Genomic DNA, 24,141 nt, shown 5'->3' on the forward strand with positions numbered 1-24,141 from the left:
ACTCTTCGGTGCCCTGGCTCCCTTTCCCCTTGGAGAGGTCTGTGTGTCGCCGGAGAGGGCGAGGGGGTTTCTCTGAGGAGGGAAGAAGTGCCGTGTAGGGGTCAGACTGTTGCTGCGTTTAATCCATGCTCAGATGACAGAGTGTGTTGGCAGTGGCCGACCTGGGATTCTTGTGGGAGTGAATAATTTTCCCACTTGAGTTTTTTTTTCTGTCTAACTCTTGCCCTTGCATATGTTAAAATTCACTATTTTCTTTTCTCCTCTACAAAAAAGTTCTGACGATAACATGATTGTAGTTTATGAGCGGGGCAAAATTGTGTACCAATAATTAAATTTGCATTCATAGACCTACATAATTCGTTGGGTTATTTTTAAATACTTTGGTTCCTTTCATAATCTTTTTTTTTAAAGTCAGTAGCACAATTAGGATGGCCAAATGCAAAAGAGGAGAGAGCTCCTGCATCTTTAATAGCTATGTGGAAGAGGGAATTTCAGCAGGTGCAAGCTCCACCTGCTTCAATTTTCTCCTCTGTGCAAGAATTAAAGGTGCGGGAGCCTTGCCCTCTTTTGCAGCTGGCCACCCTAAGCATGTGGGGTGGGATGGCATTTTGATGGGCTTTCTGCTGTGATCCCAGCAGTGCAGTTGCATGCATGCTTATGCAGAAATCCCATTGAGTTCAAAGGGGCTAAGCCAAGAAATCTTTGTTCTGCACTTAACTGATCATCCCATACCTGTTGCCCTTTTGCCAAGTTCAGAAAGATTCTGCTGCAGCTCTTTAGTCTTTTTGGGGGGTTGTGCTGTTGTGCATATGTTAGCATCATCTGCTAGCTTACCTATTTCACAATAGAGACTACTGTTTCCATGTCATTTAAGAAATTTGCTGGTTTCAATACAAATCTATAGGGATTCTGTCTCACTACATTGCAAAAACTATCACCTCCTCCTAGCTTTTGAAAAGTTTTCAGTCTTTGAGAGAAGATGTCCTTCTCATTCAGTGGTTGCTAATATTCCTCAGGCGTTTTTGTCATATGTCTCTCGCAAATTGAGATATATTGCATTAATTGGGTCAATCCAGTGATAGGATTGATTGTATTTTAGAAAATATTGGTTTCAATGCACCAGAAATGAGTTGCAATTAAGATCCATAGAAACAAATGGTATTTAAGTATGATGAATTTCCTCAATATTGGGGTCTGTGGCATTAACAAGTTTTTTTTTACCAATTTAACCTAAGTCAGAAATTGGATGGAGAGTACACATTTACAGTGCAGTCCTATACTTGTCTACTCAGAAGTAAATCCCATTGAATTCAGTGGGACTTACTCCCAGTTAAGTGGGAATAGTATTAATTGCAGCCTTAATGTATTGGAGTTAATGTATCTTCTGCTACCATGTCATGCTGTTTTACTCTGGTTTACAGTCCGTTTGCATGTCCTGCATTGTGATGCCTAGCTCATTCTAGAGTGAAGCTTGGATGTGAAACCGATTTCTGGTTCTCTTTTTTGGTAAAAAGTCTAGAAATATTCCCAGAGATGCTCCTTGAGAGTTTGTAGGGATGCTTTTCCCCCCTCTTGGATTTGCCTGAGGTAGAAAGCATTGCTTAGTTTGGTAGGATGACAAAAAAAGGCTTGATTGCAGAAAAGGGTTTATTACCAAACGCCTGCAATCCTTACTTCATTTTGTCAGTTCTGTTGTGTAAAGCCATGGTTGGTAATTTCAAACTAGTAGCCTAAAAACTGGGGTAATAAAGCTGAACAATCTTTTGTAAAGCTTTTAAATATTATGTCTGACTTATCTGCCTGGTAAAACCCTGACATTTCTTTTCTACAAGGAGTCACAGGGTGATGTAGTCTCCAAGATGTTAATCACAGTGAACCAGTCTCTAAGGTGCTGCACACCTGGTTTCTTCAAATTATTTAATTTGCCACTTCTCGGCTCAGTTCAGAAAACAAGTTTCTCTATGCAGTGGGAAAACTCCACTCAGTGGTTGTGTTTTTAGGAGGTACTCACCACACAACGTGTTTTAACCATTGTATGACTGTGGGCTCCCATGGAGTTGAGTAAAAGTCAACGGGATGTTTGATTGACAATTCCTCCACCCTCTGTACTCCCCAGGTCCTGATCAGCCATTGCTACAAAAAGACAATCCTGGTGGCTCTAGAGCGGCACTCACTCTTTTTGCCGCTCTTGCCAGAGAACTCTGTAGATAGTGGGAAAAGTCAACCCAATGCAGTGGAAAATTCCACAGAGCCCTACAAACAACACAGTGGTTGTGCAGGAACGTGCCTCTGCACAGCGTGGATATTCAGTGTGGAGTGTTTTCTAAAAAAAACAACCCCTCCACTGTGGAGTTTAGTTTTCTCTCCAGATGACACATTTCTCAATGGTGGTTCAAAAACTCCATTGTGAAGTTCTAAAACCACTGTTGAGAAATGTGTTGTCTGAACTTAGCCCTCTTATCTGTTCTCTGTTGCTTTTCCCACTAGTGGCAGTCTTGCTAAGTAACTGTCAGGTCCAGTAACCTTGAGTTTCAGCCATCATTTTGCAATTGCTGTCTTGGACAGTTGGATGAAAGGCCTAAAAAGTTGCAGTCAAGTATAATTCATGTGTTCATATAGCCTCTCATGCAAGTAGTGCTGGCTGCAGAGAGAGAGAGGCTTAACTTGAATTTATGGACAATGTGTATTGATGTTATTTGGTGCTGCTTTTTTGTAAGAAGCTTGGATTTTCTATAAAACTCCTATGTGTTGGTGGGATTGTTGTTGCAATTTTGTTTTTCAAGATTGGTCTTGTTGGTTAGTGGTTGTAAGAACTGGCTAGCTATTTGTTAATGTAACTTAATTAAATCAATGACATTGATGGATAATTGTTTTCTGGGTTAAAGATTTGGAAAAAGTTCTTCATATTCTGGAATTGTATTTGAAGTTATCTGGATAATTCTGCATCAGAATCCAGGCAGAATCCTGTGTCTTTTCTACATGTTCCATAGTAACTATGTTGAGGTCTTAGAAGCACTGTGTAGTATTCCTTTTATTCTGTTTACCTCAAATGAAATAGTTGCCTGCTATCCCAGAAGAGACTCCTTCCAGAAAAGATTGGGCTCATGTAGGCAGCATTCCTTCAGAAAACCACATCAGATCCCTAGGCAAGAGCATCAATGCTGAAGTGCTAGTTCTACTGAGTTTGACAAATAATGTAATGCCAACAGTGTTCTCAAGGTTCTTTGGTAATCAGACCATTGTTTTTTTATTTTATTTATGGTTTTTATATAGACCAGCCAATAATATTGTTCTCTAGGCAGCTCACAAGCACTGAATAATAAAATACAATACCCTTTAACTGTTCAGTTCTACTTTATGTGAACTGGGAAGAGAACTGTGGTATAGAGGATGATGGAGACGTAGTAAAATGTCTTCAGTAGCTACTCTTTGGTCTTGAGAGTGCATATATTTGAAATTTGTATATATGTATCATAATACCCACAAAAAGAAAAACTTACATTTTGTCTTTAAAACGTAGTCTAGAGCCATACATTCCTTGGCAAAAAGTCTAGTTCTGTGTTGAGGAAATAACTGGGATTTTTGTGTCTCTGTACAGTCATTCACATTGAATAGTGAAGCTGGAGTATGATCAGTATGCCATGAGCTCGTAGTTTTTAAACTGTTTCTGGAAACCTTAACAGCCTTATTTGGTTCATCGGTTAGACAATCAGTAATAACGGAGAAGCTTGCCAACCACTACTGATGACCGTCTGCAACATGCAGTTGTAAGAAGGGTGTTGGGTGAGAGATCATACTCTCCATTCATGTGGACTCATAGCAAGGCTAAATATGCTTGGCCAATGACCCACATGAATGTAGTTTGTGCCCTAGAGAGCTACCCAGAATACTCTGCAACATGGTGGCATTATCTGTCAAATATTCTGGTGTTTCTCAGCAGAAGTCAGTGTGGACAGGATTCCTTGAAAGTAGAAAATTTGAAAACTACTGGTCTTGCTTACCTGTCTAACAGTGTGATCTTATGCATGTTTACTCAGATATCCCGTTGTGTTAAATGTGGTTTATTCACTGGTAAGTGCATCTGATTGCAGCCTAAGTGAACATAGAACTGATTCCACTGCTAAGGATGCAATGATCTCTCTGCTAGTTACCAAAATTTGAATGGAAATCTGTGGGCTGGATCTAGATTTCGGCACATGCAACTGGTCTAGTGGAAGTGAACTACATTACCCCTTCCTCTCTACAGCAGCTCCTCCAGGCCCTTGAAAATGCTGCAGAGAAGGTTGGGGGGCTGCTGAATGGGGTAGACTGTGCTGCAATGTGGGTGGTTCCTGAAAATTAGGCAGAGGCACCTTCAGTGAGTGAAGGTTAGGATGACCACCTGTGGCCTGGATCCATGTCCAACTTGGTTGATCCGCCCCGCTTGGTCGGTGGTGGGTCCACTTTTAAAGGCAGTGGTGAATGCATCCTTGATGGAGGCTAGGGTGCCCACCTGCCTAAAATTGGCTAGTGTGCAGCCGCTCCTTAAGAAACCAACTCTTGATCCATCGCTGCTGACAAATTACCGACTGGTCTCTAACCTTCCTTTTCTTGGTAAGGTGGTAGAGAAAGTGGTATTGGAGCAGGTTCAAGAGTTTTTTTCATGACTCCAATTTTCTAGATCCTTTTCAATCGGGTTTTAGAACGGGTCACAGCACGGAGACTGCCCTTGCTGCAGTCTGTGACAATCTTTTAGCGATGAACAAAGGTCATCTGTCCATCCTGCTGTTATTGGACCTTTCAGCGGCCTTTGACACAGTGGATCATGAATTATTGATTAGATGGTTGACGACCCAGGTGGGACTGGAGGGCCTGGCTCTTGCTTGGTTCCAGTCCTACTTGGATGGAAGGGCTCAGGTGGTTACCATGGGCACCTGTACATCTATCCCCACAGCCCCCCCCCCCCCCCGTGGAGTTCCACAGGGTTCCATCCTCTCAGCTTTCATGTTCAATGTATATGTGAGGCCGCTGGAAGAGTTAATTAGAGCCCATGGGCTGAGGTACCATATGTATGTTGATGATACCCAGCTTTACATCTCAGTGGGGTCTGACCTCGGCGAGGCAATTGCTACTCTGTCTTGGTGCCTGGCTGAGATCTGTAACTGGATGTCTAGGAATAAACTAAAGCTTAACCTGGAGAAGACTGAGCTGATGGTGATTGGTCGAGGTCAGCGGCTGGCAGATTTGAGGCAGGAGCTCGTAGATCTGCCTATTTCAGGAATCCGACCAAGGATTGTGACTGAGGCGCGGGACCAGGGTGTTATTCTTGACCAGTCCCTAACTATGTCATCACAGGTGGGGGCCATGGTTCAGAGTTGCTTTTATCAACTACATGTGCTCTGCCAAATTCGCCCCTTTCTGTCAGAGGCTGATCTTACCACCGCAGTCCAGGCCCTGGTTCTTTCCAGACTGAACTATTGCAATCTGTTGTATACAGGGCTTCCCTTGAAGCAAATCCAATGCCTACAGGCTGTACAAAATACAGCAGCCAGGTTGGTCAAGGGGCTCCCAAAGTGGTTGTCTATCACTTTGGTGCTTCAAGAGCTCCATTGGCTGCTGATGGCTGCTAGGGTGCGCTACAAGGTCTTGTTGACCATGTATAAAGCCCTGCATTGCTTGGGTCCTGGATACCTGAGCACTTGCCTTTCTCCTGTGTCTCAACATTGGCAGACTTGCTCTCAGGAGCAGGGTGCCCTGATGGTCCCCTGCTACGAATTGGAATGTGCGGGGGCCAGGGCTTTTTCAGTGGCTGGCCCCCAGTTATGGAATAATGTGCCCCTGGAGATTAGACAGGCTCCCACTCTCAATTGCTTCAAATGCCTTTGTAAGGCGTTTTTATTTTCACAAGGGTTTGGGGAGGGGGTGGTTTAAATTGGGGTTGAGGACTTTTAATGGTTTGAGGATGAGGGTTTTAATGCAATTGTCTTAATGTGGGTTGAGGGTTTTAATGGAATTGTTTTATATGTTATACCGGCGCTATAAAAATGCTTTAAATAAATAATAAAATAATAAATTTGTATTGGAAAAATGATTATAACTATAGATCAGCATGTTATTTCTCTATGGGCTTTTGCCTTCTATGGGATTTTGTCTTGAATATTTAACATTATTATGCCAAATTCACCAACTGCAAATGTCTTTGCTTACAGGAAGTCACGGCTAGTAGTCGCCACTATATTGACAGATTATTTGACCCTGATCCCCAGAAAGTTCTGCAGGGTGTCATGTAAGTAGTATAAACATTTTTTCTATTCTACCCTTAGTTTTCTAGCTTTGTTTGAATCTTTTCCATAGCTTGCTTTTTGCATTGCATATGTGTAACTGCACATCACTTGTTTGTTTCTGAGGTATTACTTACAGAATATATTTAGATACGATCTTCTTGTAATATATAACATGTATCAGTGTTTTTCCTTATTTAGAGAGCAATCTTATGGCTACTTGTCAAAGTTTGGGGGATCATAGGAGGCTTCGGATTTCTGGATACAAGGTCAGAGAAAGCGTTCTGACCTCAGACCTAGGAGTCTGAGTACCCTTCCCCCTCTTCAAAGCTGATGTGGAGTGAACTGTGCCAGCTGCCTCTCTAAAGTTGCAATAGCAATGTTGGAGAGGAGGGAAAAGGGGCATGCTGCTGGGTAGGAATGGGAGGGAATGACTCACACCTCCTTCCCTCCCCCTCTGCTAGACAGGTGAAAACGCTCATCTAGCTGAAATATAAAGCAGGAGGATTGTGGAGGTGATCTTCACCTCCACACTCATCCCACTCTACATAGTAGGCCTATAAGTTGGATAGGATTGCGGCCTTCTACTTTGTGATTACTACTTAAATCACAACCAATTGTTTACCTTTGAATCCTGTTAGAAATCTCCTCTTTTGTCTACCTATACTAGTATTTACCACCACATGAGATGAGAGTCCTTAAGTGATAATAATATTTTAAAATTGGTGGGTTTTTTTAAAAAAATGTTAACAGATCAGTTATAGTGAATGACTGTCTTTAAAAATAACCGGATTAAAAATAAAATATGAATTTCATACAGACTTGCTCAAGCATACACTTACGCTTTAAACCTGAATCATGAGCATCTATCAGACATAAAGTGGCTATATTCAGATATAAAATGAAACATTTCTTTCTTCTCCTTCTCCGGCATAGCTGCAAGGAGGACAAATTTGGAAGCTTCTGCAATTTAGCATGTCTGAACCCTAAAATCAGGATAACCCTAACACTGTTTAGTTGAATCAAGCTGCTTTCAAAAACTAAGGTTTGAAGTTTCAACAAACCTCTACTTACGGTTAACCATAATACGTTGTATTGTCCAAACCTGAACATAAGCGTCATGCTGGATCAGACCAAGGGTCCATCTAATCCAGCACTCTGTTCACAGCTGTGGTCAACCAGTTGTTGACCACAGACCCACAAGCAGGACATGGTGCAACAGCACCCTCCCACCCATGTTCCTCAGCAACTAGTGTATACAGCCTTACTGGCTCTGGTACTGGAGATTGCATTTAGGCATCAGGACTTGTAGCCATTGATAGCCTTCTTCTCCAGCAATTTATTCAACCGCCCTTTAAAGCCATCCAAATTGGTGGCCATTACCACTGTGGTAGTGAATTCCATAGTTTAACTATGAGCTCTGTAAAGAAGTACTTCCTTTTATCTGTCCTGAATCTCTCAGCAATCAGCTTCATAGGATGGCCCCGGGTTCTGGTATTGCGGGAGAGGAAGAAAAATGTCTCCCTATCCACAGTCTCTACACCATGCATAATTTTGTATACCTCTATCATGTAGCCTCGTTTTTTCCAAGCTGAATAATCCCAGCTGTTGTAATCTTTCCTCATAGGGCAGATGCTCCAGTTCCTTGATCATTTTAGTTGCCCCTTTTTCCAGCTCTACAATATAATTGTTTATGTGTGGTGACAAAAACAGTGCACAGTTTTCTAAGGGTTGAATCATAGGTTTGTGTAAAGACAGTATGATACTGGCAGTTTTATTCTTCCTTTTCTCATAATGCCTAACATGGAGTTCGCCTTCTTTACTGCGGCTGCACATGGGGTTGACATTTTCATTGAGCTGTCCACTGCAACCCAAAGATCTCTTTCTTGGTTGGTGACTGGCAGCTTACAAATGTGGTTAATTTAAAATGGAAACAAAGGCTTCTGAACTCCTTGTAGCCATGCCAGAAGTGGAAGCATATAAGCCCATGACTTGCAGAGGTTTGTTCTTATAATCATGGTTTAGCGTTGCATCTGAATGATGCCAGTGAATTAAAGGCTACTTTTCTATGGGAAGGTATCTGACTTACAAGTCAAATGACTTACTGGCCCAGTTTAATTGTAATGGAAAACCATGGATTTCTGCTATGTGCTTGAGCTGTGGTGGGTCTTGTGCTTGTATCCCTTCCCTTCCACTTGTACCAGGTGAGGAAATTAGAAGCATTTGCTTCTGAACTAACTGCTTTTCACCATGATGTTTAGATTTGGGAAATGGCTTGTTTAATCTATTGTTAATGAGAAAAGCCAGTATGTGAAACCACAGTTTAACCCTGGCTTATTCTCACTATCTGTAGTTTAAACAAACCACAGTTCCTGAGTTTGGATGTCAAGGGGAGCTGTAGTTTGTTTAAAACTCTGAAGTGAGAGTTTGAGGAGGTCTCTTAACAGGCATAAAAAGGAAGAAAGGGGAATGATTTGACTAATTCACATATTGGGAAACAGTAGTTCTGGTCTTCTGAACCAGGTCACTGTTCTGTATTTTTCTATTGTGGGCTTCCTACTTAATCCAGACAATAGGAAGACATCAGTTTTATGATTTAGGAGATGCCATCCTGTATCTTCCCAGGTCATCCACAAAACCCATATGGGTGATCTTGTATTCCTTTTTTTATTCCCTCCAACCTCCTGAGCTCTGCAATATTCTCGTTTCTCAATGTATGATATTTATGAGCCTGCAAACCAAACTTTATGAGCATTTACTCGCCATCTTGTGGTAAAGTACTATCTTGTCCAATAATCAGCTCTTGCTTTGATAAAGGTCTGGACACTTATACAAGAAAATGGTTTTGCTTAGTAGCCTTGGATATATACAGAGAGATCCAAACATAAATTTGACTCGAAGCGGATATAATTCTGCAGTGCTTATGGGCTGTATGACCAAAGACTTTGGATTATGCTCCTGGGCTATATAAATGTTCTTGTTAGCAAATCTGTGTTAGAATTGTTTATAGCAATCAGTTAGCATGCATACTTGTTCAGGAAATACATGAGTTCCAAAATCAGAAACTTGATTTTAAATTTATCCTAGCCAATCACAGAGTTATCTTTATAGCTTTCAGGACATTGAAGCAGACTGAGCCAATATTTACAAGCTTTCAGACATATTTTCTGCACATTTTAGAGCCCAGTTAATAATTTGACATGAAGAGTACAGGGCGTGTAGTATCTGTGGTTAATTCCTTAAGAGCTTCTGATTTGGAACTTACTGATTCATGAGTTAGTTCTATAACTTTTCCATGCGACTATCTGTTTCCTGTTCATGCCCTTTCAACCTAGAGAACAAAACAGAAAAATTGAAGTAATATATTTTTCAGTTTGATGCTTTCACTGTTCTATGATTTGAGAAATAATTCTGCCCCTGCCAGGGGCATTGCTCTGAATGTGGAGTGCTAGTAGGATTAAAGATACTATGTCCCCAAATGATTTGATACATAAATTTAAGTGAGTAATACTTTTCAAGCTTCTGAAGGTTCTCCACCTCTTTCTACAACTCTCAGTATTATTCAAACACTGCTTTCCTTCCCATACCTTATGTTGGGCCTTGGTTGAGTTAGTCATAGTTGTCCTCATGTAATAATGGCAATGAGGAGCTGATAATGTTAGCCAGCTTTTCCAGACACTTAATAAGAATTATTAAGAAATTGCTACAGAGAGATCAAAACATATACCTCTGGTAGAGAGATAAGTAGACCAGTATTGTCGCAGGTATGCTAAAAAGAAGAAAGTCATATCTGTCAGCTCTTACACTAACTTGTTTTGGTATAGTGTGGTGGTCAGTAAAACTGAATGAACTAGTTTCGGGCCCAGAAGCTTCCCAGTTGTGGGACATGTCCTATAGTGCATGCTTATTAATCTGTCAGGAAGGACTGTAGACAACTACAAGTGAAGAGGTACATTTACATTTACTTTTTTTCTGAGGAGGATCACTATTCATAACTTCTTTTGTAAATTAAGAATGCAGTGTCTATTAAGACCAACATGTTTTTAATTTTTTAAAAAATAAATTTAACATTTGTTAAGACTACTTCCACATGCAATCAAAGGAGGAAATCTTTTTAAACATTTTGTACATTTTCCTTTTCTAGTTTTGTGTGTGTGGATAATTTTATGTATGCTTTAGTGACTTATGATATTTAACCTGGAATTTCACATGAGGATAGCAATTTGGAATCCATATGCAGAAGGAACTGTCTGAAGTAGAAGGAAGCATCTCAATAGTGCAATAATAGAAAATATTCTTGTTTTAATTCTGGAAGAACAAGAAATAACTTCAAAGAATATGATCTATGACAGCCTTCCCCTAGTGCTCTCCAGATGTTTTGGAGTACAACTCCCAGCATTCTTTCCATGCTGACTGGGGTTGATAGGATTTGGATTCCAAAATGTCTGGAGGGTACCAGGTTGGGAGAGGTTGACCTATTGGGCCCACTTCATCATATATGTACATTTCCAATTTTATTATAGTATAGTAAAGCAGTACATTCTTTTCTATTCTTACCATGACCAATATGTTAATTTTTGTGATAGGGTAAAAAATGGAGGTCACCCTTCTGAGTTGAGGTGGATTTCATTAGTTCCCTTTTGAATTGAATTAGAATAAGTTTGTGCCTACTGCTGTCCTTTTTTGGATTACATCTGCCTTTGATCCCTTTTATCTACATTCGGATGTTTGTGTTCCAGAAAGAAACATTTTAAACTGTAATTGGCCTAGAACATTTTGCTCTAGAGCTTTTCACATATAAACTTTCAGTGACAATTCTCAAATGCAATTCAAAAACTGTATCGGTATACTATTTTTGAAGGATGTGTGAGTAAGATATGACAATAGGGTCTAGGCCCACATCTAAGACTGCAAAATGCTTTATATGAAGGCATCACTTTGAACTGAATATAATATGGAAAATACAATTTAAAGGAGTTTGTGCAAGTGTGTGTTACTTTGTGTGTATGTATTATTCAGACAAATATAGGCATTTCAAGTTGGGTGGAATCTGATCAAAAGTTTGAAGAACTTCACAACACAGGAAATACATGGAAACCATGGTACCATACTTTTTCTTAAAATTAGGATGCCTTGCTTACTGCACTTCCTGAGTAAGTAATACATTGACCTGGTTTACATGTAATGACAAGCCACTGTAGGTTAATTTATCCATGGAGCTTTTCATTGTGTGCCAACTGCCATTTTTAAAATGCAGACCATTGTGGGGGAATGCTGTGGCTTGTGCCATATGTACTTGGCTGGGGTGCGTTGTTAACCATGGCAACAATGTTGTTAACCATGGCAACAACCCACCCTGGCTGGGTACACAACAATACAAGCCCCCACTGCAGCTTGAATTTCAAAAAAATGTTTACCGGCGTGCAATGACAAGTCCCACAGGTAAATTAACTCACGGTGGTAAACAGGCCCATAGTGACTGACTGAGTTTGCATGCATGGAGGTGGTTAATAACCACGGTTGTTTTAACCACTGCCATATGTGGCAGCCAATTTGACTAATTACCTTCACTAGTTGTTATGTGTGAACCTGGTGAGTGTGGGTGGGATGGTTAACAAACCACCCAGAACCCATGCTCTGTTCAGGGTTGCTGGGTGGTTAACCACCCCATCCATCCACCCTCACTGGGTTTGCATGTAACAAAAAGATGTGCCTGGTGAGAGTAATTAGGGAAATGAGCCAGCATGCAACCAGCATGTGCATGAGTGGTTAACAAGCTACCATGTCTTATCAATCACCCTCATGTTGTGCGAACTGGGCCACTGTCTCCCAAATCTTATCAACCCACTGCTGTTTAGTTGGTTGCCATGGAGACTTTCAAGTATGTGCTATTGCAGATGTATACAATTTGTTCTGAAGGTTTTTATGCAGGAATCAAGGGTCATTTGGTTAAAATAGATGAAGAAACACAGCTTTAGTAGTTAATAGTGTTCTAACATGGAGAAAGTCCTGACAGTAATCAACAACCATATTCCAAAACTCCTGCACTGTTGAACATTCCCACCAAAGACAAAAGTAGGTACGAATCTGACCATTTCTCTTCTAATAATATTGAATATAGTTTGTGTGCATTAGGTGAAGCCTTACAGGAGTAATGTGCCACCTATTGAAAATGCGATTTCTTTATATTAGTGTTGATTGACAAATATGTAGAAGTCCAGATACAGTGCCAGTAATCTTCTTCCAAAGAAGTCAGTCTCCTATGTCTGCATGTAGGATGGCTTGTCATCCGATAATGGCATTTGGAGGATTTTATAAATCAGACCTTTATTCGAAATAACATCAGCTTCTATAAAGGATTTTTTAAAAGTGAGTGCTTGGTTGCCTTCTTAATGAGTTTCTGGCTAGGAAAGTGATACAGTTGCAGGTACTGGCTAGGAAAGTGATTGATACAGTTACAGGTTGGTTCAGTTCTTTTGAAAACATCCATATAGGCAAGAGTTTTCCCTTTATCAAATAAATCAAACTATAAACTTTTGCTGCTGTCAAAGTACAAAAACCTGAGTCCTCTGGCACATCTATAAATTTGTGGGGCCACTCTTTTTGTGCATTCCTGGTTCTGGCGATACTCAGAAACAGTGAGAAATTCTTGTTGCATCTGAGAATTCCAATTTTGGTGTTAGATAGCCTGAAGTGGGAAACTGCTGTGCCCTGCCCACCGAACGTGTGTGTGTGAGAGAGACATAGTGCTGACCATACAGTAGCCAGAAAAGATGTTATGGCTGTCATTGGTAACTTTGTTTGTGAATCCTTTGCCCTGTGGGAGCTCCTTACTTATGTAGTACTCCATACTGTCTACCAATGACTTTTTAAGCCTTCTAAGAGGTCCTATTCCATCCATACCATCCACCCTACTACCTAGCAGTCTCTCTGTCTGGGCTGACAGATGTCATCTTGGATATGATGCTGAGGTCCCCAGGCTGCTGGTTTTGGGGCACATCAGCATCCATGTTGAGGACACGTTATCTGGGGAGGCTCAGGATTTCATGGCCCCTATGACAGCCATGGGACTGTCCCAACATGTCATCAGCCCAACGCATGTAGCAGGGCACACTGTAGACTTATTTTTTTCATCCAGTCATGAGGATGGTGATCTGAAGGTGGGGGCTTTGAATCGGTCCCTTTGTCATGGTCAGATCACCTTTTGAAATTTAGAATGTCGGTGGCTTTTCCCCTCTGCAAGGGTGGAAGACCTGTTAAGATGTTCTGCCTTGAGAAGCTAATGGATTCTGACATGTTACATAGGGCTTGGGGACGGGGTGGGTGGGTGTTCCGGCTGATACAGCCCCCCTTAATCTGTGTAATGCAGAAATAATGAAGGTCATTGACACAGTTGCTCCTGAGCACCCTCTCTGTAGAGCTCGTACAGTTCCATGGTATACCCTGGACCTTAGTGCAATGAAACAAAATAGGCGACAGCTTGAGTACTGATGGAGGGAAGCTCCTAGTGGACGCAGTCGAACATTGGTGTCTGCCTATGGTAAGGTGTATTCAGGGGTAGTGAGGGTGGCAAAGAATTAACATCTCACTGCCTATACCCAAGGACACTGTAAGGCCTGCTGTAGCACACTTGCTAGGCACTTCCAGGATAAAGTTTCTTGCATCCATTGTTATAGCAAGTGAGTCAGGTGAAGTATCCAGAGCATAGCCTGGTCCAGTTCCATACTGGAACTTTGCCTGTCTTAGCCTATAAAAACTAGCAAGGAGTGGTCTCGTGCATTCTGAAAGAGGAGGTGGTGAGACCGCTTTTGATGAAATCTTATCTGGACCTGGAAGACCTTAACAACTTTAAGTCAATGGCAAATGTTCCTTTCGTGGGCCATGTCATTGAGTGGGTGGTGGCCAACCAGCTTCAAGCACTCTTGGATGAGACTGATTATCTGTATGGTGGCATATTTCCGGAGAGAAGGGGGAGTGTGTTGATACGACTGGATCCCTTGATGGCTTATTTATTTATTACATTTATATCCTGTCTTTTTTCTTTCAAAGAACCAATGGTAATATACGTAATCTCCTCTCCATTTTACCCTCAGATCTCCTCCTCTCCATTTTATCTGTTAATTGCCCAAAGTCACCCAGTGAACTTCCATGGTCAAGTGGGGACTAGACTCCCAGTCCAACACTCTAGCTACTACACCACACTGGTTCTCAATACTATTGACAATGGTACCTAGGAGTGTGTATGTGGGTGGTGCTGCATTGCAGTGGTTCCACTCCTACTTGGATGACTGGTTCTTGAAGGTGGTGATTGGAGAATATTATTTGGCCCATTGATTCTCCAGTATAGGCTTCTTCAGGGGTCAGTTTTGTCCCCCATGCTATTCAATACCTACATGAAACAGCTGAGTGGGGTCATCTGGAGTTTTGGAGTGTTTCCATCAGTATGCTGATAACACACAGCTCTACATCTTCATCAGGGGAAGCCATAGATGTGCTAAATCTATGCCTGACTGTGAAAGTGGACAGGATGAGGGCTAATAAACTGAAGCTTAATCCAGACAAGGCTGAGATGTTGTTAATGGGTGGTTCTTCTGGCCAGATGGAGGTGGTCAACCTGTTCTGGATGGAGTTGTTCTCCCCTTGAAGGAGCAGGTTCAAGTTTGGAGGTCCTCCTGGAGCCACCTCTGTCACTTGAGGCTCAGGTGGCCTCAGTGGCATGGAGTGTCTTCTACTGGCTTCTGCCGCACCCTTATCTAGACAGGGATAACCTAGCTTCAGTCATCTGTTCTGATAACCACAAGATTATATTATTGTTGATGTTATTGCTATTTTATTGTAAAATAGATGTAAATTATTGTTGGAAGTCTTGTGGGGGGGATGTCTGTTGCTTGTGTCCTGTTCAGTGCTTAGATATAGCAACTATTTGATCTCAGTGGACCTAAATTCTGCAAAACTGAGCCCTTAGTACCTCAGCATAATTTACTAGGGTTTTTCTCTTTCTGGATTTACAGAGATATGAAAAATGCTGTAATTGGAAACAACAAACAAAAAGCCAACTTGATTGTTTTGGGAGCAGTTCCAAGGTATGTCCTTTGCTACTCTCATTTTCACTGATGCACCACGGGTCTCAAGTTAAGCTATTAAGATTCTGGCACTTTAATGTGACTGTCATTGACTCTGTCTCGTCTTCACTGTAATTGAGATTAGTATATCCAGTTCTTGCTATAAAGCAATTGTGTGGACAGGTCTGTGCTGCAAGACCTCGGAATTATCTTACAAATATCTGAAAATATTTGCCCACAACACAATTTGTTAGTAAAGCCTCCAGGAAAAATGCCTAAAGGTGTTTCCAATGGCATTGTTTCTGTCTCTCACTTGCATTTGGACTGCATGCAACAATTTTGGGGGGAAAGAGTAAGGTAATTTTTTTTTAAAAAAAAAAGTTTATTCTTCCTCTTGCTGTAAGTTCTATTTTGAACTATAAAGGGTTTAATGTCTTCTCTAGGTGACATTAGATGTTACAGTTTTCATAGAAGTTAAGATTTTCATAGCTCTAAATAAACATAAGGACTCTGAGGCCTACTAATTGCTAATCTTGTGTTGCATCCTCTTTGAAATTTGTTCAGAGTTCAATATCCTTTTTTATGTAGGATATGGAAAAATAAAGAAATAAAGTGGTTTAATTATTTCCCCAAGATAATTGTTTAGTAGCAACACATCAAAATACAGTTGAATTCCAGCTGATAAGAGTTTTGAGTATTTCTACTCATGTTTCCCCAGCCTTCTCTTCATAGGTATAAAGGTTTTACTTTGTATTCACATTTATCATCAAAGTTTAAACACCAGTTTCTGTAACTATCACTAAACTATATTCAACAAGACTGAGCTATCCAGGATAGTGCCTTCATGCAACTATTTTTATTAGTGGTCATAAAACTTATTTTTGAAGACAAAGGAGCATATATATATTTCAGTGTGATTAGATATAATATAACAAATGTGTGTCTTTTTCAAGGGAGAGTACATATTTTCTGGAGTACCTTACAAAATTTTGTCAGGTATTGCTAGTAGTCTTTTACCTATAAATGTGTGTTCAGTTTGCTCAAATATTATAGCAAAAAGATTGTAGACTTCCTGTAGCTAGAAAAGAAAGCTAAGCTGGCTTTCCCAATTATTCAGAATATGAAGGGGTGTATTACATTTTTAAATGAAATAGACAATTATGTACTACATCTAGAAAAAAAATTAAATGGTATAATGATAGACCATGAAATAGGATTATGCAAAGTTGTATAGTAATTTTGTTAAGGTTTATACCATGGGCATATTAAGGGAGACATACTCAAATTATGCTCATAAACATCACCAATCCTTACATTGTATCATTCTTGGATATATTGGACAAGGTAAAGAAGAATATTGGGTGAATGCTAATACAGTATTTTCAGTGATGAACTGCTTCCATTAGCAAGATTGGGAGGAGGATTCCCTCAGCCCTCTTCGTCCCCTCAAAATCTGCTCTGAATGATTAGGGAACTTGTTAGAACAGATTTTGGGAGGCACAGGGGGCTGCAATGGTATGGGTGAAGAAGAAAGTCATTTAAAAATGAAGACACCACAGCACTGTCTGTACAATCAGTCTTGGTGCTTACATACTCTTCTTTTACTGAAGTCTCGTTTTGAAAGAAAGCCTGAGACTTTTGCTATCATAAGGAAGATCATTAAATCACAAAACAGTTAGACAATATGTATAGATGAGCAGGCTCTTCTGTTAATGGAGCAGTAGTACAACCTTTAGGCATGAGCCCACAAATTTTATTTAGTCGTTGTAGCTAAGCCAACATTTTTAGTTATCAAGGCTCTGCTGTCAGCTAACTGCAATCCTATACACACTTAGCCGGGAGTAAAATCATCATAATTGGATTTACTTCTGCATAGACATGCACAGGATTGAGCTTGACCCTTCAGTTGTGCTGGGCATGAGAAGCCCACTTCAACACTATACCTGCCCCCTTCCAGCTCTGAACTTTCATTTAAGGGAGAGTTCTTAGCATCCAAGGTGCTTTGAGGACTGTCCTTGTTCCAACAGCCAAGTGCTTCAAGTTCACTCTAGAAAAGTGTGTGAATACAAATATAAATTATGCAAGTGTGTTAATTTGTCTCACTTGGTGTATTAGGCACAGATGACATTTGTCAACAGCAGATATGGTACCAAAATATTTGTTTATTTTGGAATATTTTTGGATCACCCCTCCACTCAGTGAGTGGTTGAGGCAATACACGATCAAAATATGAAGTTTAAAATGCATAAAAATACCAGAACGTAAAACCTATTTTTAAAACGGGAATTAATGATAAAAGCAAAGAACAGCATTAATACTTGAAAGCTTAGTAGAACAATATCCACCCACTGTCTAAAAGTCAGTAAAGAGAAGACTAGCCTAACCTCCCTGGAGAGGGTATCCCAAAACTGGGGTGCTGCTACTTAAAAGGCCTTGTTACAATTGCCCGCCAACTTCACCTCTCTAGGAAGTGGGACATGCAACAAGCCCTCAGATAATGAATGGAAATTTCATGCAGGAAGCAGTCTTTTGGATGCTCTGGCCTCAAGCCATTTAGGATTTTGTAAGTAAGAACCAGCACCTTGAATTGAGCTTGGAAACAAATTGGAAGTCAGTGCAGCTGTTTCAAGACATGGAACATGTTTTGTATGGCCTATAAAAGCACAGCAGACTAAAGTCTGACCGCCATGTTTTGCAGAACCTGAAGTTTCCACACAATCTTCAAGAGCAGTCCCACATAGAGCATAGAATATTGAAGATTATCATTAATGCTTGGTTTAAAAGATTTGCCTAATTTTAGTGGAGGAGGAAGAACATGATTTAGGAAAGCAGAATTCATTAAAAAAAAAGTGAATACTTAATATGCATACATAAACACAGGCTTACAGTACATATAATTGACCATTTTATTTTAAAAGAATAGTCATGAATGTAAGGCTTTTTTCTCCAATTCTTCTGCAAAGTCTTTTCCTTCATCCTCTTGCTAGAAAAACTGCAGGAAGCAGTAAAGCTTTGTTTCACTCCCCCTGTCCCGTCTCTTGTTTCCCCTCCCCAGTCCAAGTGATGAATGCAGATGGTTCATCAAGAGAAGGACTGAGGAGAGACTAACTATACAGATTGTGAACCACATCCCTTCTTTGAACAAAAAACATGCCAGGCCTGGCCAAAATTACCCACCCACCCCAAATTACAATTCTGCACATTCCACGCTGACTCCGTGTATGTTCCAAAGAAATTTTAGAGGTCACCTGGGGGATGCATGAACAAAGTTCTTTCAGGCTAGATTGCTCTATTTGGATTTCCCTCCCTGGGAACTGCCCAGCCTCATACACCCTGTTGTACTTTGCAGGGTTAGGGGTGCAGACATTCCAGTTTCTCATACGGGTGGCAAATGTTCCATTCCTGGGCGAGATCCTTGAATGGGTGTTTGCAAGCCAGTTCCAGACACTCTTGGATGAGATTAATTATCTGGATCCATTTCAGTTGGATTTCAGGCCTGGCTTTGGTACAGAAAAACAGCCTTAGTCACCCTATATGATGACATGTGTCAGGAGAAAGACAGAGGGAGTTACTCTGTTGATTCTCCTTGACCTCTTATTGGCTTTCAATAACATTGACCATGATATCCTTCTGGGGCAACTGTCTGAGTGTGGGAGGTACTGCATTGCAGTGGTTCCACTCCTACTTGGGTGTTGGCTCCAGAAAGTGGTCCTTAGGGAACATTGCTTGGCCCCATGGATTCGTTAGTACAAAGTTCCACAGGGGTCAGTTTTGTCTCCCATGCTGTTCAATTATTATTATTATTATTATTATTATTATTATTATTATTATTATTATTAATTTATTTATATAGCACCATCAATGTACATGGTGCTGTGCAGCATAAAACAGTAAATAGCAAGACCCTGCCGCATAGGTTTACATTCTACTAAAATCATAGTAAAGCAATAAGGAGGGGAAGGGAATGCAAACAGGTACTGGGTAGGGTAAACAGGCACAGGGTAGGGTAAAACTAACAGTATAAAGTCCGAGCAACATCAAGTTTTAAAAGCTTTAGGAAAAAGAAAAATGAAACTGTTGAGTGTGGTCATCCAGAGTTTTGGAGTGCATTGTCATCAATCAGTACACAGATGACACATAGCTTTATTTCTCCTCATCTTCATCAGGTAAGGCTGTGGATGTGCTGAACTGGTGCCTGGCTGTGACAATGGACTGGATGAGGGCTAGTGAACTGAAACTCAATCCAGACAAGACTGAGATGCTGTTAATGGGTAGTTCTTTTGCCTGGATGGAGGGTGTTCAACCTGTTCTGGATGGGGTTACACTCACCCTGAAGGGGCAAGTCTTAGCTTGGGGGTTCTCCTAGAACCATGTCTGTCACTTGAGGCTCAGGTGGCCTTGGTGGCGAGGACTGCCTTCTACCAACTTCGGTTGGTGGCCCAGCTACGCCCCTATCTGGACAGGGATAATCTGGCTTCAGTTGTCCATGCTCTGGTAACCTCCAAGTTAGATTACTGCAATGCATTCTACATAGGGCTGCCTTTGAAGACGGTTCAGAAGCTGCAGCATCGTGCAAAATCCAGCAGCCAAATTGCTAACAGGGACCAGGAGGTTTGAACACCCAGAGAGCTTTGGCTATGGGGTGGTATATAAACATAATAAATAAATAAATACATAAGACTGACTCTGACCCACTTGCATTGGCTGCCTGAATGTTTCCAAGCCCGATTCAAGGTGCTGGTTCTAACCTATAAAGCCTTATGTGGCTTGGGACCACAATACCTTATGGAACACCTTTCCCAACATGAACCTACACATACACTACGCTCAACATCTAAGGTCCTCCTCCAGGTTCCTACTCCGAGGGAGTCTTGGAAGACGGCAACAAGGGAGAGGGCCTTCTCTGTGGTGGCCCCACAATTATGGAACGATCTCTCTGGTGAGGCCTACCTGGCGCCAGCATTGTTATCTTTTCGGTGCCAGGTCAAGATTTTTCTCTTTTCCCAGGGATTTAGCAATATGTGATGAGCTTAACCAATCCTGGGTCTGTTTTTAAGGTTTGGCTGACAGTTTATAGTTTATAGTTGTTTTTAGATGTATGTTTTTGAGTATACAGTATGTTTTTATGTTTTTAATTTTTATATATCATTTTTAATTGTTTTAATCTTATGTAAACAGCCCAGAGAGCTTTGGCTATGGGGCAGTATAAAAATGTAATAAGTTGGAGTCTAATCTCTTCAAGCCCTGTCCTGTATTCTTGGATTGCCCAATGCCTTTCACCTGAAGGGGGGGCCAAATATTATGTGGTACTGGGTTCAGCATGTGGGTTGCTAATTGGCTATCCCTAGTTTAATTTGTCACTGTTGCAATTGGCTGATACATTCCTTGGCTGCCTAATACTTTGAGCTGATTAGTAGGTGGCTGAAATTATACAGTGCAGTGGTAACCTTGGACATCTGGCTCCAGTTACTTAAATAAAATGATGTTAATGAAAATGTTCTGAGGATTAGAGTTCCTGTGGATTCAGCATAAAGGAAAGACTGTAATGGGAGGTTGGGGGAGATAGTTTTCAGCTATGATATTCTTGGTTTTAATGACTTCAAAGTGCTTGATGATGGCAAAAGCCTATAATGCTCTTGTGAAGCTCATACAAGACTCTACTTGATATGCTAAACATGAGAAACTATGATCATAATGATAAACTGAGTACTTGCTCCATTAAGCCTATCCTGTTAAGCTTGTTCTTTCTCTGTGTTCTGAGTTGTTTGGACCTGCAGCAGGTACCCAAGATTACTTATAAGAGGAAAAATGTGGTCATAGATGTAACTTAACTTCAGTTTCTGGGGGTAAAACATTGATGTTACCTTCACTTTTGATGTTATCTTCTCATCAATACCTGCTACCTACATATAACTGGAGTTGCCAGAATGTTGTTCCCTTTTACCAGGATAGCCTTCTTTCAGCTACATTCCTTGTTCATGGGGATGGGAGTGGTAATTAAGGTTTTCAGGGAAATGCTCTGCAATTTTACTTATCTGAGCCAAAGAATTAGAATGGTGTGTCAACACACATTTCCACTTGACCCTGTTCCTTAGTAGATGATTATCACAATCTTGCTGCATTGTGTTGCAGGTTTTATATCATAGGAGTATATAAAATTCACATGAATTAGTGGTTCTAGATGGAGCTTTTTTCAGAGTACTTTATGGACCTAAAAAAAAATACCCACAATGCTCTAAAGGATTTTGTGGTGATGGAAAGACCTATGGCATCCATTGACTAATGTCACTTGTAGAATGTCTCCAAACATGTTATCTGGCAAGGGAATGGATTTGTCAGCAACAGAATTTTCACAACAATTGACATTCTGTGTGCAAAATGAAAAGCCAGTTTGGCAAAATCAGTGTTCACACCAACCCTTGAGCCAAGAGTTTTATGGGAAAAATAGGGGACTGGAAACTTGGTGGAGAAGGACCCAGGAGGATGAAAAGCTAAAAGGTATGGAAAATAGGTAAAAAGGCATGAGAAGACAGTTGAAACTGTAATTCAGTGGTATAGTGGTCTGCATGCAGAAGGTCTGAGCTTCAATCTCCAGGTAGAGTTGAGAAATAACCCTGTGTGAAACTTTGGTGAGCCACTATGAGACATTGCAAACAAGGTGGACCTAGATGGACCAATGGTCTCACTTGTTATAAAGTGGCTTCCTAAGTCTCTTCCTTGGTGAGTTTAAGATTAAAATATTGTAGAGGAGTCAGAGCACTGGAAAGCAAAGATTTGAAGAGCCATGGAGTTGAAGAAAGTGGTGACCAATGAGATGGAGGGGCCATGAGCAGAAAGTCAGAGGACAGGCAGGAGGACTTTGAAGCCTCAGGTAATATGGGCTAGAGAGTAATAACGTTGCCAGTCTTATGCTCCAAGGACTCCTGCACCTTTCTAAGAGTTGCACAGAAGAGCCAATTGTGTCAGGTGTAGTTTCTTCCATTATTATTGTGTGGTGGCCTGGTAACTTAAAGGGTCAAGAGACAAAGTGATGGCTGAATATCCATATTAACAAAGGTGTACAGTTTTTGGATTGCCTGGATAACCAAGCCATAAATAATGGTTACCAGGAAAGAGAGGTGGTCTTTGCTTTATATTGTATAACATGCATCAACATATAAAGCAAATCCAGTGAGGATTAAGTTTGGTTGCCAGGCAGCTGTTGTCCAATAAATACTGGCGAAGATGTGTGGGATGGGGCGAGCCTCCTAAATGTTTCTGAAATTGATTAGAGATTTCTAAGTGTATTGCCAAACAAAGAGAAATACCTGTAACAGTATAGAAGGCTTATACACTACAGTGAAGGGAAGCAGAGGCAAGCACTGTTTAAAAATACCGTAAAAAAGAGGGAGAAAACTATAAGTATTTTAGCATTACATTTATGCCTTGCCCTCCTCCAAGGAACCCAAGACAATGTATATTATCCTTCTTTCCATTTTATCTTCACAACGACCCTGTGAGGTAGGTTAGGCTGAGAGTCAGTGACTAGCCCAATGGCACCCAGTGAGCTTCATGGTCGGGTGGGGACTAGAACCCAGATAACCCAAATTCCAGTCCAACACTCTAACTACTACACCAGCATTGTGTAAGCAAAGTTTCACTAAAGCGCTATAGTATTCATTCACTTAAGCACAATTGTACATTTCTACCCCATAGACATTACTGTCAGAGATGATTTAATGTGTTCTCACAATTGTGAGAACTTGTGCAGGTTTTTGATGGTGCATTGGGTGCCTCCTGACTAGGGGAGGCTGTCTATGAAGTTTGTCCTGATTCTACAAACCTCCAAGGTTTTATAGCCACCACCCCCTTTTTGGTTCACCTGGGATTTTTGTTCCTTGGTAAGTAAATTTTTTGTGAACCGCCCAGAGAGCTTCGGCTATTGGGCGGTATAAAAATGTAATAAATAAATAAATAAAAAATAAATAAATTGTGTGGGGCTTTCTTGTTGGACCAAATTGGGGGGTGGGGAGGCGGTTGTGTTTGAAGTCTGACAGTGATCCTGCAAACTCCTCCCCCCTCAAGAGTTTCTCACTGCCACCCCCTTTTAGTGCACCTGGGATTTTTGCTCCTTGTAGCCCGTGCTGCAATATAATCAATAGGAAAAACAGCACCATTGCTTGAATGGGAGGACTGCAGCAGGACGGGGCGGAGCGAAGAATTAGATTAGGCACAGTAGCCTAGGAAGCTATGCAGAGTAGCTTATTAGCCCCGTGATGTGACGAGACATCGTGGACTAATTCTAAAATAAGCTACTGCGCCTTATCTAGCTATTGTGGACCAAAGTGATGTTCGAACACAGCCTAAGACACTAGGCACTAATAACAGTTCAAAGCATGCGTACCAAATCACTAGGCACTAATAACAACCCAAAGCAAGGCTCATACATACAAAGTGAATTTATTTTCAGTTATTGAATGGCTTTAAATGGCAGTTAGTACATTTATGAAAACAATAACAAATGCACTAGTTAAAAACAGAACAGATAGAAATGTTTAATGGCATCCAGCCAGGGATAAGCAGGCTTTGATCAGGTTAAAACAGGAGCAGCAGATAAGAGCACCAACAGCAAAATAGCCTGGCATAATCTCATTCTGATCAGATTCAAAGCCTATTGGAAGAAAGCCATATTCAAAAGGTGTTGAAAGGAATCGGGAGGGAGCCAGATAGGTCTCCTAAGGTGCCGCTATGGAGAATGCCTTTTTGGACTTTAAACGGTGACAGAGTATGGAAGGAAATCTGGGTGAGGGGGATTACAGAGCTAGCAAAGGGACTGATAG

The 24,141-nt window shown here is 40.9% G+C and overlaps 1 protein-coding gene across 4 annotated transcripts in view; it reads left to right on the plus strand.

Annotated features, from left to right (window-relative positions):
* The window catches only part of ARMC8 (armadillo repeat containing 8), a 70,898-nt gene that overhangs the window by 474 nt on the left and 46,283 nt on the right, over positions 1-24,141 (plus strand). For 3 of the 4 annotated variants that reach the window (XM_063132356.1, XM_063132357.1, XM_063132359.1), the window contains exons 2-3: positions 6,189-6,265; positions 15,272-15,343. In XM_063132356.1, the coding sequence (XP_062988426.1) occupies positions 6,189-6,265; positions 15,272-15,343 (149 nt within the window). The remainder of the gene's footprint in view (positions 1-6,188; positions 6,266-15,271; positions 15,344-24,141) is intronic. The other variant, XM_063132358.1, reaches the window with a different exon arrangement.

The sequence above is a fragment of the Elgaria multicarinata genome, chromosome 8, assembly GCF_023053635.1.
Source record: "Elgaria multicarinata webbii isolate HBS135686 ecotype San Diego chromosome 8, rElgMul1.1.pri, whole genome shotgun sequence".
NCBI classification, from domain to species: domain Eukaryota; kingdom Metazoa; phylum Chordata; class Lepidosauria; order Squamata; family Anguidae; genus Elgaria; species Elgaria multicarinata.